Here is a 19,167-nt window from a genome sequence, read left to right on the forward strand (position 1 = left end):
GACTGCTAACGCTGCCTGCTCTGGATACACAGATATACTGGACCAAGCCGTTTAGAGTAGAGTGTGTCCAAAGCGTTCCGCTCGTCTTGAAAAGAAGCATAAATAATGGTGAGTACTTCTGACTCGCTCCACACAGGCAGCAGCTGAGTTAGCTCATGCTAATACTACTAGCAAGGTGTATGGTTTCAGGAAGAGAGTGACGAGAGCCAAAGTCACGCCTACTTGCGGTTTAGGCATACGCACCACCAAGCCATTTATTTTCCCATACATTTCGTAAAATGCTTACAAAAAATAGTTTTACTTACGTAGTCAAACCAAGCGATTCAGCTATATTTAGAATCACAAGAGACCACAGAACATTTCACTCAGACCAAAACAACAGAACAAATTCGAAAAAAGTATTTTTTTAAACGTTTTGGTCCGAGTGAAAAGTTCTAGTGTTCTCCCCTGTTTCTAAATATAGAAACGTTTGGCTTGACTAAGTAAAACTATTTGCATAAGCATTTTACGAAATGTCTATAGGAACGTAAATGGCGGATGAAATATCTTGGTGCTATGCCTAACTCGGAAGTGGGCGTGACTTTCGCTCTTTAAATGTTCCACTTCCACCTGCGCTGCTTTCACCTGCCTCATGTCAGGAGGCCTTTCCTTACACAAGCTCTCAAATAGGCCTATATATTGAACACAGCTTGTAGCTCTCCAAGCCACTGCACTGTCTTTCTAAGAGTGATCTACAATGACGTTTGAATTGACAAACTAAGAGAGTGACGTTTTAGCTTTCCACTGACTTGTTTAGCATAGCTAATGATGAGTTTATATAGCCTCAGGTTCCAGGCAGTGTCAACAACACTGAAGGTGACAGTTAGCAGTAGACCTGATGGTTATTCAACTGCCTCTTGCTAAATGCTCGCCAACATACAACTTGAATGCATTGCCCTGACCTGATCACTAGTCTCTTAATGGCCAGTATTTTAATTCGCAATCGCATTTTCCAAGGCTAGCACATATGCATTTTCAATTTGAATAGCACCATGAGGCTTTTCCTTTAGGTTTTGGCCATTGAGGACAAATGAGCAATAGTCCACACTATTAGTTTTCGTCTATCAGACACATACAAATTGTAATCGTTGATTACAGCATACAACAACTATAGGTACCAGACAAATGGCTACTCCCCAGGCATTATGCAAATATCCTTTATCCAAATGTTCAAGTGTCGTGCTGCTATAGACAAACATGAAACACACCTCTCTCCTTCTCTCTGTCAGATAGAGCGTAGAGAGAAAGCCAAGCCTGATAGAAATCAGACGTAAGTAAAGCCAACTCGTAGGCAGTAGATTTGTGCATTGAGTGTGTGAATTGTAGAGTTTTGCTAAAGCTGTGTCAGTTCCAAAGTCACTGCAATGTGTCATGAGTTTCATGGTTGTATTGTAAACTAAGAATTTGCCTATGAGCTAAATGTCCATGTCATGACATGTATAGCGGTGAAACATCAGTTTGTGTAGCTGTACTGTTTAGCTTTCCTCTAGCCGTGATACATGCATTTGGTCTTGTATGCAGAGAACATCTTGCCAAACTCTATTCAGAAATCTGACGTCAAGTGTTGCTTTGGTTATTGGCAAAAGAACATAGCTTGTAGAACTTGACTTATTACTTTTACAAGTTATGATCCTATCTTTAATTCTGGGTATAACAAACAATATGCCAAGCTTTATTTATTATATTAAAAAATACTGATTTGTAAAGAGTCATAAGTCATGATATGAGTTAAGGCCATTACACAGCAAGAGCCACGGAATAAATAGCACAAAATTGTGAGGTGAATTCTGACCCACCTGCCAATCACCTGTGTACCTGTCAGAAGCGAATTTCTAAAAAATCGCCAATAAGTGCGGCAATTTCACTCAGTGGAATTTCGCCATTGGTATGCACAGTTGCATCGACTGGATAAAGGTTCTAAAAATATTAACATGCAAATTAATCACACGAAAGAAAGGGAAAAAAAGGACCTTTATGTGTACCTTTGCCAGAAGTCAGGCTATATTGATTTGCCAGATTCTTTAATGGAGTTTGGTCTGATGTTCTCTCCATAGCTGTTGTAGTTGTACAGTATATGTCCTAGACCTAGATATTCTAGCTCAAATCTATAGACGGTTTTAACTTGATAACATTAACAACCGTCACAACCCACCTGAATATCCGGTTTACTTCCTGTATACATAGCTGAGCGCAGGCTGATATTCGGCTCATATTAAATGTTAAAGTCCCTGGAAACCAGAAATATTTTTTTATTATTTAGCATTTTGAGTTAATCACATCACAGGAACCTATGTTAATAAGCCACCAGCCAAATTTGAACAATGATGAACTTCGCAAAGTATATAAATTTAGGTTTGACAGTCATGGCAAAAGTCATGAGAATCAATTAGATTTTAGAGTGTATTTTCTCCCACGGCTGTGTGGGCGTGTCCCGTCTGCAGCAGGTCTCCTCTCTCTCTCTCTCTCGGAGGAGACCTTCTGGAGGAGACCTGCTCGGAGGAGACCTCTCTCTCCGTTAACGGAGAGAGAGAGAAGGAAAGCGAGATGGAGTGTGTGTGTGTGTGTGTGTGTTCGCGCGTTGCTCGGCACATAGCACAGACAGAGAGGGTTTACAGAGAGGAAGAGATCTCTGCGCTACTGTGTGTGTCAGTGTGTGTGTGTGTGTGTGTGCGTGCGTGCGTGCATGCGTGTGTGTGATTCGATTAAATCTTATGACGTGATAAGATGATGCATTTTAGCACCGCGCGCACCGCTCTCTTCAATGAGGAAATGGAAATCCAGACCTTGTAGAAAAGTGTCGATTTTTGGGGTTAGGGTTGAAAGTAATGTCAATTAATTTCTGAAGCACACAATTACTCACATAAGACACTCAATTTAATAGTTAGAAGGTTTTTGTGGATTTTGGTTTCCAGGGACTTTAACGTTAGGCCCTGTCTCCGACAGACACAGTAACAACGTAGCCTATTTCGGTCTTTATGTCGTGTAGTAGTAGTTGTTGTTGTTGTTGATAGTTGCCATAACAACCACCCCTGTCAGAAAGATGTGCACACTCTGGGTAGTAGGAAGCATTGTTGTCTGGTCCGGAGCTAGCCTGAGAGGCTAATAAAAGCTACATGTTACGGAGTGAGCTGACTATCAGTACGTTATTGCACGCATAGGCCGATCTTTTGATTTAAATGTATAGCAAAAATAAAAAATAGAAATAGATGTAGGCAATGTCAGTGTTTTCCCCCTGAACAGCTGAGAAAGTGGACACTAAATAGTTAGCACTGTGAAGATGGTACATTTCAGGTGGCGTAATGCAACATTTAAGGATGCCAACCGCCATAAAACACAGAGGAAGAAGCTGAGAAAAAGGAAGTGCTGTGGGGTTGCAGCTGGTGAAAACCATCTATAAATAAACTTTACAGAACTATAAATAAACTTTACAGAACCTAGGCTATGTCCCTGTTTTGCTATTTACGATTGCCTCCTCCTGTTAAAACCTAGCGATACTGACAGCACTCGCACAACGCGCGCACACACACACACACACACACACCCTACACACCCTACACACAGCGAATGATGGGGTTGTGTTGAACTGAATGGCCTGAATAGATAGACCTGAAGGGACTGCCTCCTGCATTCCATTAGTGAATCTGGTACAGCTAACAGGGCTATTCTTGTGCATAGATGGCATCGTGGACTCTATCACTCACATGCACACATGCACGCACACGCACACGCACACACACACACACACACACACACACACACACACACACACGGAAAGAGTATGAAGCTATTTTATGCTATTTTATAAGGTGACATTCACAGGTGAGTGTAAGACATCTCTGAAGAGTAAAGTGGTCAACGGGATGTGAGCCAAGGTTAATGGGGAGGTCAGGCCGAGCTGCCAGCCAATCAGGCACTGCCTTAATGAAGGGGAATGAAATCGATGAACGCTGCTACACCTTTAAGCCCTTTGCACACACCGTCCGTTTTTAGTTTTTCTAATGTGCTTTGGTCCTATTGAGACAGAACTGTTGTTGTATGGTCCTATGTATGTCCATTCTATTCTATTCTGTCCTATGCTACTGTTATTTTGGGTTCCAATTGTTGTCCTATTATATCTCCTGTGCTGCTCACTAATGGATATGACTCCTAGTTTAAATTGTTTAGGGTCATCCATTCTTAAATATAAGGCGCCTCTTTAGACCTAGCCGTTTTGAAGTATGACGGCCATTCGGCCTGATGTTGTTTTCTTATGTGCTCTAGGCCAGGGGTTCCCAACCTTTTTTGTGTCAAGGACCGGTAGATGCATGGGGAAAAAAAGTCAAGGACCGGTTGTCAATTTTAATGGTTTTAGTTACATATATATTTACTCACCAGGTGGCGACAAAGGGTAAATAACAGCCTTTTGTGTTGTACTGTATGTAGCCTACAGTATTTATGTTTTTGTTTCAACTACAAACATAAATAAACGTCAACTTGAAACTATGTTTCAACTACCACACACAGCCTATAATATTATAGCCTATGTTAATTTTTTTTTTTTGTAAACGGTACTGTAAACAGCTACTGCAGATTCTTGCTAAACAAAGCTCCAAACCTCACGAAAAAAATTGACAAGATTTTCCCATGATATCCTTAATACTTTTGCCACTGAGAGCCCTTCACATTAACAATGCAGCTGCCTGCTACAGCCAACAGGCTCGTCAACGCTTTTCCGCGCTGGCCGTATGCTAGGTTTCCACCTAGCCTTGTTTCTTGAAGTGCCGTGGCACACCATTTGGGAAGCGCTGATTTAGACATTAGCAAAATGTACAGTAACAACTATATACAATAAGTGTGGTGTACAGTGTTTTAAAAATGTATATAACGTAAGAATGTACAATGTACAGTAAATATATAAGCCACACAGGATTGTAAACAAAGGCTTATCCAGATATGTCTCTCCAGATATTGCATGGTTATATGCCGTCTCTCATTAATGTTTTCCTTTGTTCTTCTTCTTTTTGTCCCTGTCTGTCTCTGTCTCTGTCTGTCTCTGTCTCTGTCTCTGCTTTAGATGCGTTTCATGCTGCTGTTCAGCCGGCAGGGGAAGCTGCGGCTGCAGAAGTGGTACACGGCCACCTCTGAGCGGGACAAGAAGAAGATGGTCCGGGAGCTGATGCAGGTGGTGCTGGCCCGCAAACCCAAGATGTGCAGCTTCCTGGAGTGGCGGGACCTCAAGATCGTTTATAAAAGGTAAGAAGCTCAAGCTCCTCGAGCGCTACTTCCATGCTTGTTAGCTGTGAGCTAACAAATTGTCTAGATTAGTACAAAGCCAGGACGGCCATAATGGTATCCTACAGTACCTGTTAATGTTAGTCTGAGCATTTATAAGCAAAAGCACACAAACAAATAATTACCTGTGTGCATTGATAAATAACGTGGTTAAAAAAAAAAAATAATAATAATTGTGGTCTTTATTATGAATGGGTAATTAAAAATGATCAACAATTATCGATATCAACTGATATGAAATGTTTTATATCAATACATTCTTTGGCTATATCCTCCAACCCTATGTTTGCATGCTGACTGCCAGGGAACTGAGCTTCAAGTTGTATGTGCTTCTTTGACTCTTCTTAGGCTCATCTAGAATCATCTGAATATCACACACGAGGAAACACAAAAGGAAAAGACACAAAAGGAAAATAAAACGGGATTCTCCTCTTCGCCGCCCTCACGGTCAGCACTTCTCAGATCCCCTTCCAAGCCCTCTTAGATCTGCTGCATGGGCCTCAGGTTGGGAGACACCCGGAAATCGGTGCCCGTGCATGCCTTGATGTCCTCAGGCGTCAGGCCCTCCCACACTTCTATGAGAGTCAGGCCCTTCGTCTTATCCACATCAAACACGGCCTTTTCCGTGATGATCCGATCAACGCATTGCTTCCCCGTCAACGGCAGATTGCATTTGTCCAAAATCTTGTGCTTCCCGTCCTTGACTGAGTGCTGCATGGTGACCACCACCTTGATCCCAGCGGCCACCAAATCCATGGCTCCCCCCATTCCCTTCACCACCTTGCCAGGAATCATCCAGTTGGCCAGGTCTCCAAACTTGGACACCTGCATGGCTCCCAGCATTGTCAGGTCGAGGTGACCCCCTCTGATCATGGCGAATGACTCGTCACTAGAGAAGTAGGCCGCTCCGGGGAGCACGGTGACCGTCTCCTTCCCAGCATTGATCAGGTCCGCATCGACCTGCTCCTCTGTAGGGTATGGGCCCAGACCCAGAACACCATTCTCACTTTGGAGGTGTACAGTGATGTCCGATTTGATAAAGTTGCTGGCCAGCATGGGGATGCCAATGCCAAGGTTGGCGTACATCCCGTCCTCAAACTCCAGAGCAGCCCGGCGAATGATCCTTTCCCGGACGACATCGGAGTCCGTCTTCGGTTTGGGCTTTGCGTCGTGGCTCTTCTTTACCGTGCGTCTCTCTATCCTCTTCTCGAAGCTGGCTCCCTGAACGATCCTCTGGACATAGATGCTGGGTATGTGGATGTCCTCCTCAGCGAACGTCCCGACATCCACCACCTCCTCCACCTCCACTATGGTGGTTTTGGCTGCCTTGCACATGGGCTGGTTGAAGTTCCTGGCTGTTTTCCTGAAAACAACGTTTCCAGCCTTGTCGGCCTTCCAGGCCTTGACCAGAGCGAAGTCCCCGGTGATGGCCTTTTCCATGATGTAGTTCCTGCCATTGAACTCGCGCACCTCTCTCTTTTCGCTGGCAATGGCAATGGTGCCATCTTTATTGTATTTGATGGGAGAGCCTCCCTCTTGGACTAGTGTACCATAGCCAGTGGCTGTGAAGAAGGCAGGAACCCCGGCACCCCCTGCCCTGATCCTCTCTGCCAGGGTGCCCTGTGGCGTCAGTTCTACTTCCAGCTCCCCAGCTAGATATTGTCTCACAAACTCCGCGTTCACCCCAATGTACGACGAGATCATCCTCTTGATCTGCTTGGTCTGGAGGAGGAGGCCCAGGCCAAAGTTATCCACTCCAGCTTCGTTGCTGACTGCTGTGAGACCCTTAACACCGGTCTTCAGTAAGCTGTTGATAAGATTCTCTGGGATACCGCACAACCCAAAGCCTCCCACCAGAATAGTGGATCCACTCGGGATGTCTTCCACGGCTTCCGTAGGGTCCGAGTAGAACTTTGAATCTCTCTGACTGGAAGTGGAAAAGTAACAGCCACAGGTCTTGCTCAAGAAGTGGGTTCTGCATGGGCCAGACCGATTTTTGGAGAGTAAATTCTCCACTCTGTACAACACTTTGAAGGTCGCCATGTTGTTTTTTTAGCTAAACTGGGATGAGCTGAGTGCCCGAGCTTCCATTCGGTTGACGTTGACTAGTGATGATGTAGGCTGAACGGGCACAATTGTTGCTACTGTAAAGTTAGCGGTGTCAAATAAAAAAACACCTAAACTGGAGCCTCTGCAGTGTGCGAGCTTTATTTATTTTCTGTACTGTAAAGTTAGCTCACACACTTAAGTGAATGAATAATGCCTGTAAAAAATAAGATTGGCTGGCATCTGAAGTGGTCTGGCAAATGAACTACCACTCCTAATTATGGCCTCTGCAGGGAAGGATTTATGACTTCATCAATGATGTCATAAATGATGTGATCCTCACTGATGACATCACTGATGATGCCATAGATATTGACATCATCAGGGATGTCCCCCTTCAGGTCTGTGAGAGTACATCACATCATAGCTACCTTGGGGTGCAGTCTCCATTCTCTCTGCAGTGGAAACCCCCTGGAGAGAAGGTCTGCTCCACTGTTCAGTCACTCAGCAGGTGAATGAATGCTGCTCCATGACAGAAGGCTGTCAGACAGAGAGAGGGGAAGAGGGCGTGTCCCTCCCTGTTTGTTTGTGTGATTTTTTTACATGCATATTTGATGTTCAAAAGTAGGCGTTTGTCATATGAATCAGATGGCATTATATTGAGAAGATGTTCTTCCTCTCTCGTGTGTGTGTGTGTGTGTGTGTGTGTGTGTGTGTGTGTGTGTGTGTAGGTATGCCAGTCTGTATTTCTGCTGTGCAGTAGAGGAGCAGGACAATGAGCTGATCACCCTTGAAGTCATCCACCGCTTTGTTGAGCTGCTGGATAAATACTTTGGCAGCGTGAGTCACTCCTCTCTCTCTCTCTCTCTCTCTCTCTCCTTTTCTACCTCTGTCTTGCTCTCTCTTCTGCTTTCTCTCTTTAGTCCAGGGGTCTACAGAGGAGGGAAAATTATACCTGGATCATATTCAATTTTGTCTGAAATTTGAAGATGTTCCACCAAACAGATTGATGCTTCGACCTCCAGAGGGCACTACCTCATTGACCTCATTGTACCGTGCATAATGTATAACCCTTTCCATGCAGACGGTTGCATTGATCCAGTCTAATGATATGACTGTTTTGCTATCTTCTGTCTTGACTTGTGTAGGTGTGTGAGCTGGACATCATCTTTAACTTTGAGAAGGCCTACTTCATCCTGGATGAGTTCCTCATGGGAGGAGAGATCCAGGACACGTCCAAGAAGAGCGTCCTCAAAGCCATCGAACAAGCGGACCTGTTGCAGGAGGTACTGGACGTGTGAGGGAGAGGGGTTCACTCACCTGGGTAGTGATTAGGGCTGCACAATTAATCGTATTTTCATCGCCATCACAATATGAACATGCGCAATAAACACATCGCAAAGACTGCCTGAAACGCAATGAATAACAAAAGTGGTTTTATTTACATGCGTCATGTATTTCCACTCAGCATCTGATCATTTTGTCTTGTGTTGTAAATCCAGCGTACACCTTTCCCTTGCAACAGTGCGCTCCACCCCTCTGCGAATGCCCAAACACGCTGTGTGTAGTTTCAGCTAGAGTCAGTGTGTATTTAATTTCTTTATTCAGTGGGCATAGGCTATGTTTGGGGTCTATGTTAGCATTATTAAAGCAGAAAGACATAGGAACTGTATAGCTAATATGCATACTTTAATATTTGTTTATTTATCGCAAGTCATATCGTCATCGCTATATTGAACAATGTTATCGCACATCGCAGATTTTCCTCATATCGTGCAGGCCTAGTGATATTTTGAGGATTGAAGCTGCCAATAGTAGCCTGTGGCTCATGACATTAGCAGCCTATCTGTGTGTAAATAAATCATAGGTTTTATTCTAACATACTAAGTACAGGCTGCTGAGGCTAGTGTGTGCTTTTTAACAGAAACTGAAACTCTGTGAAAATTCTCAAGCAATTTCCTCTCCTTTCTGTTCTATCTCTCTCTCTCTGTCTGTGTCTCTGTCCCCCTCTGCAGGAAGATGAGTCGCCCAGGAGTGTACTGGAGGAGATGGGCCTGGCGTAGTACAGCAGGTGCACCTTATGACACAACACCATTGACAGAGACTATGGACTCAACGCACAGGGCTGGATGACTTGGGGAGGGAGGGGGTCTGAAACCGGGGGTTGAAGAGGCTTGGACAGGAAGCGTTGGACCAGGTTCAACCTCTCTATCTGTGGCTCTCGGTACTGCTGTACAGGGCTGGATGGGAGATAGAGAGGCGTTGCATAGAGAGACTGTTCAACCGTGTGTGTGTGTGTGTGTGTGTGTGTGTGTGTGTGTGTGTGTGTGTGTGTGTATCTTAAGTGGGAGGGACTTCCTGTGGCTAGAGGCAGGACTTCCACTTAAACTTTTTAGTGAATTAAGCTTGATAAGACTACATTAGACTATGATTACTGGCAGAACCTTAGATCTTGCCAGCAGTTTCAAGCTCTCTATAACGACATCTCATGGTACTGGGTTGAACTGGGTGTTGTGTGTGTGTGTGGGGGGGGGGGGTGCCCTTCCGGGTTCAGCATGGGACCAATACTAAACTTTTTTGTTTTTCATTCGAGTGTAATGTTAACTCATTGAGTGCCAGCCACTTTTGGAGAACGGACGCTCCCAGTGCCAGAGTTTCAGAGCGTTTTCAGTGATTTCTCGAGGCCCACAGAATATTGTGTGATATTACTATGTAAACACCGAACAAGCAAAAAGAACGATGAGACTCTCTTCTATCATCAGCAAAAACAGGTTTATTGATATCATTTTCCGTTCTTTAGTTATCAGCCGGAGAAGATAGCTTGATTTAACCAAAAACAGCCGTTTTTTTCTAGAAGCTGAGATAATGAGCCTTTTGTGAAATTAAACATTTCATGCACATCACTGACTGAAGCTAATATTTTCTGATGTAGTCACACCTCAAAAATAATTTCCTTCAATAGAACAGCGAAAACCAAGGAATTTTGTTTGGCAAAACAATATTTTTTAGCTGCAACCAGCAGCGCTGGCCCCTGCGTGCGCTGCTGGTTGCAGCTTCTTGCTGGTCTTGATTTACTGCTGGTGGGCATCAGATATTCTAGCTTGCGTTTGCCAATCCTGTCCTGCTGTCTGGGTCTGTCTGGGTCAGTGTTGTATGCTGCTCTGCGTGCCCCTACCCCCTCAACTGCACACTCCTCCTCCGTGTGGGAGTGTCTCTGGGGCTTTCTGCTGCGTTTGCTCTGCACTGAAAAGTCTGCTACATCCAGCTTTTTTACAGCGTTCCGCGTGTATTTGTCACCGGCTCCCATGCTTCCAGTTGAGAATAATAACAACTAATAACAAAATCATGTGGATGGGCTATCGCAGCGGACACGGAGGTGCTCAATTGTGGCAGCAGATTGGCTGCTGCAGGCAGAGCTAACGTTATGCTTCATGCATATCGATGCATACGGATGCGATGCGATTTCCGTTTCCCCAACGACTTCTTCTCTGTTTTTTCCTCGCCTTTCTGTAATCTGGAGAGCACTGTCGCCACCTAATGGGTCCCTAAAATAGCTTTTACACATTCAACAGCCACCATACTTTCACAGGAGATGGATCTGGCTTTGATGCACGTCCCACCGTCAAAAAACGCAATTGACGAACATACTCGTCCTTGGCACTCTACGTTACTAAACCAATTGACGAACATACTCGTCCATGGCACTCAATGAGTTAATATGGTCTCTCGTGATTCTGAATATAGCTGAATTGTTTTGTTTTTTGTCCCCCCCCCCCCCCCTCCAAGTAAAACTATTTTTAGAAGGATTTTAAGAAACGTCTATGGGAAAATGAATGGGGAATGAAATCTTAGGCCCCATGCCGAATCTGGAAGAGGGCGTGACTTATAGGCACTCTATTCACCCATTTTTAGATTGAGGTACCAGTGGCCGAGGCGTTATTTCGAATCCCACATAGGTTACGCCAAAACCACGCCCTGTGCCCGCCTACGCAGCAGTCAAGCGCCGGGATTGGCCAGGAGCAAGTCTTTTGTCTTCTGACAGCTGGAATCTCCCACACGCCAAACACTGCACGGCACGCAGCCCAGCGATTTCATTAACCAACTGAATTGCTCTTGAGAGCGGACAATGAAATGAATTATGGTCACATACCTTCCTTAGTGTATTAACCAAATTACAACCAAAAACAATCGATTTTTAAGCATAATAATCATTGTAAAATTCAGGGCTTTAGTTAAAGCGTCAAAGGAGCCCAGTTCTTTAACTTGCAAATGAAAAATATAAAATTAAACAGCACATAGGCCTAGCTTCTTTTTTTTGGCACAGATTCATTCCCTCCAGTCCAGCCGTTTGTTCCAGGCCAGTGAAGTCCCAACAATCTACAAACACATGCAATAATATAAACAGTGTTGTGCAAGCTCACACTTCACTAGAGCTAGCTCAAAGTTCAGCTCACACAGATTAGAATGAACAAGTTCACGTTCATAGCTCATATTTTGAGCTTTGAGCTATAGCTCACAGTCCCCAAAAATGAGCAGCTCAGTTAATTTCAAGCTCAATTCCTACCCAGAGAAAAGGTACAGCACTGAAAATGTAACAAGCAATAGTTTTTTAAACATCTTTATTTTAAAAGATGAAAAGATCCAGGTGCTTTAGCCCCAAGCTTCAACAAGCAGACATTTTATCTGGCTGTAAACATGATCAGGTCCTGTTGTGACCTTTGTGGGGCATCCAGCGGCAAGGCGGCGTCTTCCCCCCCCAAGGGTACCCTGCGTCTCACCACTGCGGTTGGCTGTGCATGGATAGCAGGGCCGGCATGCCTGGCAGCTCTACGGATGGCTCTAGATCTAACAGATGCCAAACCGGTGTTTGTGTACCGGCCAAACATGGTAAATGGTAAGTGGCCTGCATTTATATAGCGCTTTTATCCAAAGCGCTTTACAGTCAGTAGGTACATTCACCCATTCACACACCGATGGCGGCAGGCTACCACGCAGGGTGCTGGCACACCAACGGGAGCAATTTGGGGTTCAGTGTCTTGCCCAAGGACACTTCGACATGCAGACTGGAGGAGCCGGGAATCGAACCACCGACCTCTTTTATCCAATGCGATTAGTGGACGACCCGCTCTACCTCCTGAGCTACAGCCGCCCCTGTAGCTGCGGAAACAAATATATGAGTACAAAACACAAGAGTAAATTGTTAATCAAATGAAGCATTTGCAAAAGACCAGCATAAACACGTGTGCTGTAGCCTAATGCAACCCAAGATATTCTAAATTACATTTAAAATTTATTTACTTTATCTTGTGTACATATCAATATTGAAATCATACTATTTAGCCTATAATATACCATTAGCCTTTTCCACTTCCCACCCAATTGACCCATTTTGTGTCTAAGATGCAAGCAAAACTAACGAGGGCCCTGTCACTGGACCACCTGTGTTACACAAACTGAGTGGGTGAATTCGGTGGGAAGTGAAAATGGCTAAGTTATCTATTCAAAGCAGACCTTCAAAATAAAACAGGAAACCCAGAGATATTACAGGTTGATGCGATTTTCTCACAGGGCTTTCTGAGGAGAAAGATCATTATTGCCTCAAATATCAGATTAAGAAGAGATGAAAAAAGTTGCGAAATAAGTACCATCAACCAATGGTGAAATCAATCAGGACAATCTAACTGTTAGTTTTGCTAACAGGTTTTGATGGAGAACAATTAGTAAAAACATTGTTAATTTACCCTTTTACCGAAATCATGTTGGCAGCACGCCGAGCTGCATGCAGACTGAGGCCTTGTCAGTCGGCTTCTAAGCGCACCTGGAGCTTGACTGCTGCGTAGGCGGGCACACGGCGTGGTTTTGGCGTAACCTATGTGGGATTCGAAATAACGCACCAGTGGCATCCAGCTTTGCTATTTAGTTACTACTATAAGAGTTAATAACAACACAATGACCATGGTGGATACTGCTGTTGGAGCCATACTTAAGCCTCTGCATTTTTACAATTTGACTGATTTTTGGACAAAATAGGTGGAAAACTCAGCATTTTAATCAACTATAATACCTGTTCTTCTAACACTCCAGAATCCTGAAGTGTTGGCCTGCAACATCTGTTCTTCAGTATATTATTTACATTATCTGAACGACAACTGACAGTATCCATGTTGACACTGGATTTCTTCATCAAGAGTTGGGCTGATTTGCTATTCAGAATTCATTCATTGATTTATTGATATGTGATTGGTTCATCTTGCATAACACACCAGTCTCTATTTGATTAGCTAGCCTGGTCAAAAGCATCCTGATCACGTGATCTCACATCCAAGCCGTCCACGTTGATTTCAGTGGGCGGGAGTACCTACCTTGACAGACAACTCCTTTAGCCAATCGGTGTCGCCAAATCCACTCGGAAGAAAGAGGAACTCGGCTGGTGCATATTCTTGTTTAATTGTTGTCTATTTCTGCAATAACTGCACATATGGCTGCGTTTACTCTACTAACATTAACGTTACCGCTCGTTGCGGAGACGCCATTATTGTTTTGCCAGCTGCGGCCCTGATTGGCTGGGTTATATTAATTTCAGGAAATGGCTGTCGACGGCTGGAAGTCCAGACTGATACCTAGAGCTTCGCAATGTGAGCTCACGTTATCAGGATGGGTTTTACCTGGCTGTTGATTCGCCTCGTTTTGGATTGTTGATAATGAACCAAAGAGATTTAAGATTTGCATTATGGCCTCAAATTCCCTGTTTGAGTATGGGCCAGCTATACAGTATGTACTGTAAGTGAACAGATCTCTCAGACCTTCCTGTCTGCCTTATGCAATGTTGTGAAGCGTGATAGAGCAGTGCGTCTCTCACGCTCTTCATCTGAGTCACGTAAATGAAAGGATTTCACTTTAGTGCATTAAGTCTCATCATGGCCCCATATATACAATAATATATATATATATATATATATATATATATATAAAATCAATCATATACACCTTTTTTTCTTTCCTCTTTTGTTTTTGCTTAACATCTGGCTGTTACGGGCGATGGCAATCTAAATGCTCCTGTTAGCTCTTTGTGAAAGACCACTTCGGCCAGGACGATCCACAATCGGCACAGCAAAGTTTGATTTAGAGGCTTGCCCCACTCTCATTGAAGTTAAAACAAGAGCATTTCTGCGTGTGGTTACACCTGGAAGCTCCTGCTATGCTCTGTGTGACGTGGTTACTCCATAAGATGCTGTAGAGGGGTGCGAGTATACTCCCCATACTGTACAGTTAGGATAATGTACAATAGGTCATCCGCATTATTAATAATTTAAGATCAACAAGATTTCCACCTGGAAGAGCTATATTCAGGTAACCCATTGTCAAAGTCAATTGTATTGCCAGTTACTACAACGTGACATACAGAGCATCGAAATGCCGTGTCTCTCAATCCACGGTGAATCAGTATACAATTGTTACATTGTATACCGTACATTGTTACATTGTATACATTGTTGTTTTTCTGCAAGCTGCTTTGGTTATCTTACCTGAAGTCCAGTCAGTTTAGGAAGAAGATAAAACTATTAATTTACTATTCTGATGAAATTGTGTGTGAAATTTAATCAATTATTTAAAATCTGATATCAATCTGATATTTATTTAATCTATGATACTACACAGGCAAGAGGCAACATTCAGTGGCAAACACTTCGACTTTATATTTTTCCACTGTCATTTTTGTCTCTGTATCTGTTCTCTACAAGGGTTTGGCAACATTTTTCAATCCTATATCCCTACTGCTGGAACTTCTACCTCCATTTGCCTCAAAATGTTGTCCATTTGCGTGAAGCATTCTCAATCAAGACTTTTCTCATCTGTGAGAGTTTGGGGTGTAGTGTTTGGGAGATGGAGCTGTAGGATAGATGGGTGTAAGTGGTTTCAGAGTGGGACAGTTAGGACAGTATCATTTACACCCCAAGGCAGGGTTGGAACGAAATCAGCCTTGGAACTTATATTATCTTATATTATCTTATTATCCTCGACTCCCTAGATTGGTTGAATTTGCATTCATTAATTATTGTGATCGCAAAAATCACAATTTCCTAGAGGGACTGCAGTGAGCGATCCTTTGCTATCCTCTGTGAATAATCTGTATGTTATAAACTGAACTCTGAATGTTAAGTAGGCCTACATGTTTAAAGAGTAAGGGCTGATTTAAGAGTGTGATTTCACATTGTTTTATGTGATGCGAGTATAAAGATGGGTGGAGGTGCTATGCCAGCATGTAAAGAGATAGTTGGAAGAAAACAAAGTAACAGAAAATATACTCTGCTGATAACTTACGTACTGTACAGACTGACATGTCATATTGGCTGCTGATTAGCTGCATACTTTAGACAGAGATGTGATTCATGTTAGGGCCTTTCATCTCTCCTCAGTGGTCTACTTTCCAGAAATATGTTCCTGTGTGCAACAAAGAGAGAACTTCTACTGCCTACACACTTTTGGACTGAACACAACAAGGGAAAAGGCTGTTTGTAGGTTGACAGGACAACGATAGGACCAATTTTTTGTGGACTCAAATGCAGGCAAAATATATTGCTTCCTAGGGTTACTTGAGACTTTTGCTGCACTTTTTTATTTTACGTTTTATTTTATTTTCAAAAGGGACATTCCTTTAAATTCCTTTCGAGATCTTGAATAGTCTTGTTCTTCTCCTAGGGCGCTGCATTTTTGGTGAGATTTTATTTCAAATCCATGCCCAGTTTGACTACTTTGGAAATGTCTCCCTTTCATCCTACTTTTCATGTGGCCAATTAGCTTATCATATTATGCAAATAATTTATCAATTGGGTGATATCATGTACCTCATCAATTAATGTACTTACGAGACAAAGATTTGGGGAGGAGGGAGTTAATGGTGAAGAGGGTTGGAATGGGGCCTTAGCATGGGGAAGCAAGGCATGTTGAATTTGTATAACATTCTGCAGTTAAGGCTATCAAAAGGGACTCGATGTGTGAATGTAATTTTATAATGAAATTAAATAACATTTTAAACTAAATGCAATGTCTCCTGCTTGTTTTGTAACGTGTGGCTAAACGCTCCAAAGTTGGGTTCAATTTTGGCGAGGGGAAAAACCATTTTCGAAGGGGTCCCTCCCTTGACCTTTCACCTCAATATATTATCTGAATGGTGCCCAGTACAGTACTCTAAATATCTGCGTCGTGTGAGTTTTAAGGCGCAGGATAAATTAAGAAGACAAACGCTCAGAGGATGTAGGCCTACTCCACCCGAGACAGTGTTCAATCACATGGCTTTGCACAAAATACAGGAGAAGGCAAAGGATAGTTGGGAAACGCAAATTAAATAGATGCTGAATGAACCTTTAGAACACAAAATAGAACATATCAAATACATTCATCCGAATGGAGTCGTGGCACACACACACACACACATACACATACAGCATTGCAAGTGATGTCACTGAGTGTCCCGACCAATGAGACGCTGTAGTTTGTCCTGGTCACTGATGAGTGTCCCGACTCCGACCAATCAGACACTGTAGTTTGTCCTGGTCACTGAGTATCCTGACCAATAAGATGCTGTAGTTTGTCCCTGCAGAGCTTCTTTGTTTTAAAGGAACATTTTGGGAGATTTGCCATCTTCCAGTAAGTAAGTACAGTACAGTAAGACAGGGAGATTGATGCCCTTCTCTTTGTGCATGTAGTAGAAAAATAGCGACCCGCCCCTCCCGCTAGTTAGCTTAGCACAATGAATGGTAGTCATTGGTACTGGCTAGCCTATCCCTAAGCGTAAGAAAAAAAAGTAGTTTTTATCTTTTCTGTTTGGTCTTCAGTCACTCCAATCGCTCCAATAAACTATCTCCAAAGAAAAAAACTTATGTATTTACTGTGTTTCTACTGCATGCGTGCATGAGTGTCCTGACCAATGACATGCTGTAGTTTGTCCTGGTCATTGATGAGTGTCCCGACCAATGAGATGCTGTAGTTCATCATGGTCAGTGATGTCACGGAGTCTCCCGACCAATCAGATGCTCTAGTTTTGCGTGTGTTTTGCGGTGTGCAAGTGTTGGGTATGAAACTAGTTGAGCAACTCCATTTGCTTTCTCAAACATCAGACAGGAACTCCCCTAGACACACACTATGCACACACACACACACACACACACACACACACACACACAGAGGGTGGAAGCAGAGAACACATACAGCTCGCTCACCAGTTACCTGCCAACAGAGAGAGAGAGAGGAGAGGGAGAGAGACGAGGAGAGACACATTGACAGTATGTGACCAGACAGACAGACACATACACTAGAATCTTCCTTAAACTGCTTTGGCAACAACATGTTCTTGTTTGTGCAAATAAAGCAATTTCAATTGAAATTGAATTGACAACAGGCAGAAAGGGAGACAGAGACAGGTAAACAGACACTAGACAGACAGGTATCATGTCCATCAGTGTGAACCTGAAGAAGATCTCCAACCTGCCGGGATGCTCTGACCGCAAGGTTGAACTCTGCTTCAGAGGTCAGTCTCACACACACACACACATATGCACACACACACATATGCACACACACATACACACACACATACAGAACTCATAAGAAAATTAGCAAATAATGACATCACAACAGTGTAATCCTCTTAATTTTAAATTAGATATTGCTCTAAATCTGGCTTCAAAACTTCAAATTACTTCCCCTGAAGTCTCACTCCAAACTTGGTGAAACTTGGCAGCTCTGTGATTATTATGTACAGTACAGATCCTTTCCAAAAAATTAGAATATCATGCAAGGTTAGTTTTTTTCATAATTCCTTTCAAAAAGTGAAACTTTCATAGTTTATAGATTCATTACACACAAAGTGAAATATTTCTAGCCTTTATTTGTTTCATTTTTCATAATTTTGGCCTACAGCTCCAGAAAATCCCCAATACAGTATTTCAAGAAATTATTATAGTGTGAAGAAAATCAGCAGTTCTCAGTTATTACCTATTTATACAGTCTATGGTTATTACTGACTCCAGCCTCAGTCCAGTCCCTCTGAATCTCTGCCATCGTCTTTGCTTGACAATCTGCTGAAGTACACGGTTATCCATGTTATTTCCATGATATTCTAATTCTTTGGAAAGGATCTATATATGACGAAACATTGACTCATCTCTTATACTGTAGAGGCTATACTGTATAGGCTACTTCTATCATCATGCTACTCATTTTCTCACTGCTCTCAACTCACTTTTCTGAGGCTGCACCCTTCCTCTTGCTCATGACACTCATTGTGAATGAAAGCTAACTGTCATAAAGCTGCTTGTAATTAAAATAATCATTAAACATGATATTTATCAAAAGAAAATACAGCTACACAGTGACAGTATACGATACGAATATATTTATGAAAGCTACACTGCCTATATAAATTACAGATGCAGCTCAACATAAATGATTGACACTTTACTCTTAACATGTCTGCCTGTCTGTCTGCCTGCTTGTCTGTCTGCCTGTCTGACTGTCTGTCTGCCTGTGTCTGCCTGCATGTGTGTCTGACTATGTCTGTCTGCCTGCCTGTCTGTCTGCCTGCATGTGTGTCTGCCTGCCTGACTGTCTGTCTGTCTATCTGTCTGTCTGTCTGTCTGTCTGCCTGCCTGTGTGTCTGCCTGCTTGTCTGTATGTCTGTCTATCCTCCAGGTTTCACCCATAAAACCCGGATCCTGCAGTGTGACAGTGTGGCGGTCTTCAATGAGGTCGGTTCAGTTGTGTGTGTGTATGTGTATGTGTGTGCGTGCGCTCACTGATTGTCTTTCATTG

General features: G+C 43.2%; 2 protein-coding genes and 1 pseudogene across 4 annotated transcripts in view; 2 read left to right on the forward strand and 1 right to left on the reverse strand.

Annotated features, from left to right (window-relative positions):
- On the forward strand, nt 1–16,339 carry ap1s1 (adaptor related protein complex 1 subunit sigma 1). Of its 2 annotated transcripts, none has more exons than XM_083640370.1 (6): nt 1–108; nt 5,093–5,271; nt 8,088–8,196; nt 8,505–8,653; nt 9,372–9,427; nt 13,441–16,339. In XM_083640370.1, the coding sequence occupies exons 1-6, from the start codon at nt 106–108 to the stop codon at nt 13,446–13,448; spliced, it is 504 nt and encodes a 167-aa protein (XP_083496496.1). In that variant the 5' UTR covers nt 1–105; the 3' UTR covers nt 13,449–16,339. The 2 variants fall into 2 exon arrangements, with proteins under 2 accessions (XP_083496496.1, XP_083496497.1); XM_083640371.1 differs by having other exon boundaries at nt 8,505–8,642; nt 15,774–16,339.
- Nucleotides 5,791–7,353, reverse strand: LOC310779866 (succinyl-CoA:3-ketoacid coenzyme A transferase 1, mitochondrial pseudogene; annotated as a pseudogene). Its single transcript has one exon. The product of its transcript is annotated as a succinyl-CoA:3-ketoacid coenzyme A transferase 1, mitochondrial pseudogene (transcript).
- A 1,466-nt stretch (nt 16,340–17,805) lies between the features above and the next one.
- The window catches only part of fer1l4 (fer-1 like family member 4), a gene marked incomplete at both ends in the record, with an annotated part of 61,937 nt that continues 60,575 nt past the window's right edge, over nt 17,806–19,167 (forward strand). Inside the window, 2 exons of the mRNA XM_083639768.1 lie at nt 17,806–17,884; nt 19,048–19,103. Coding sequence (XP_083495894.1) covers nt 17,806–17,884; nt 19,048–19,103 — 135 coding nt within the window. The remainder of the gene's footprint in view (nt 17,885–19,047; nt 19,104–19,167) is intronic.

The sequence above is a fragment of the Poromitra crassiceps genome (genome assembly GCF_964638095.1).
Source record: "Poromitra crassiceps genome assembly, chromosome: 7".
Classification (NCBI taxonomy): Eukaryota; Metazoa; Chordata; class Actinopteri; order Beryciformes; family Melamphaidae; genus Poromitra; species Poromitra crassiceps.

Excerpts from the sequence above, each read along its gene's own strand:
- ap1s1 (XM_083640370.1), top strand. Across the intron at positions 5,272-8,087 it reads CTCAAGATCGTTTATAAAAG|GTATGCCAGTCTGTATTTCT; the intron begins GTAAGAAGCTCA and ends GTGTGTGTGTAG. Across the intron at positions 8,197-8,504 it reads TGGATAAATACTTTGGCAGC|GTGTGTGAGCTGGACATCAT; the intron begins GTGAGTCACTCC and ends TGACTTGTGTAG.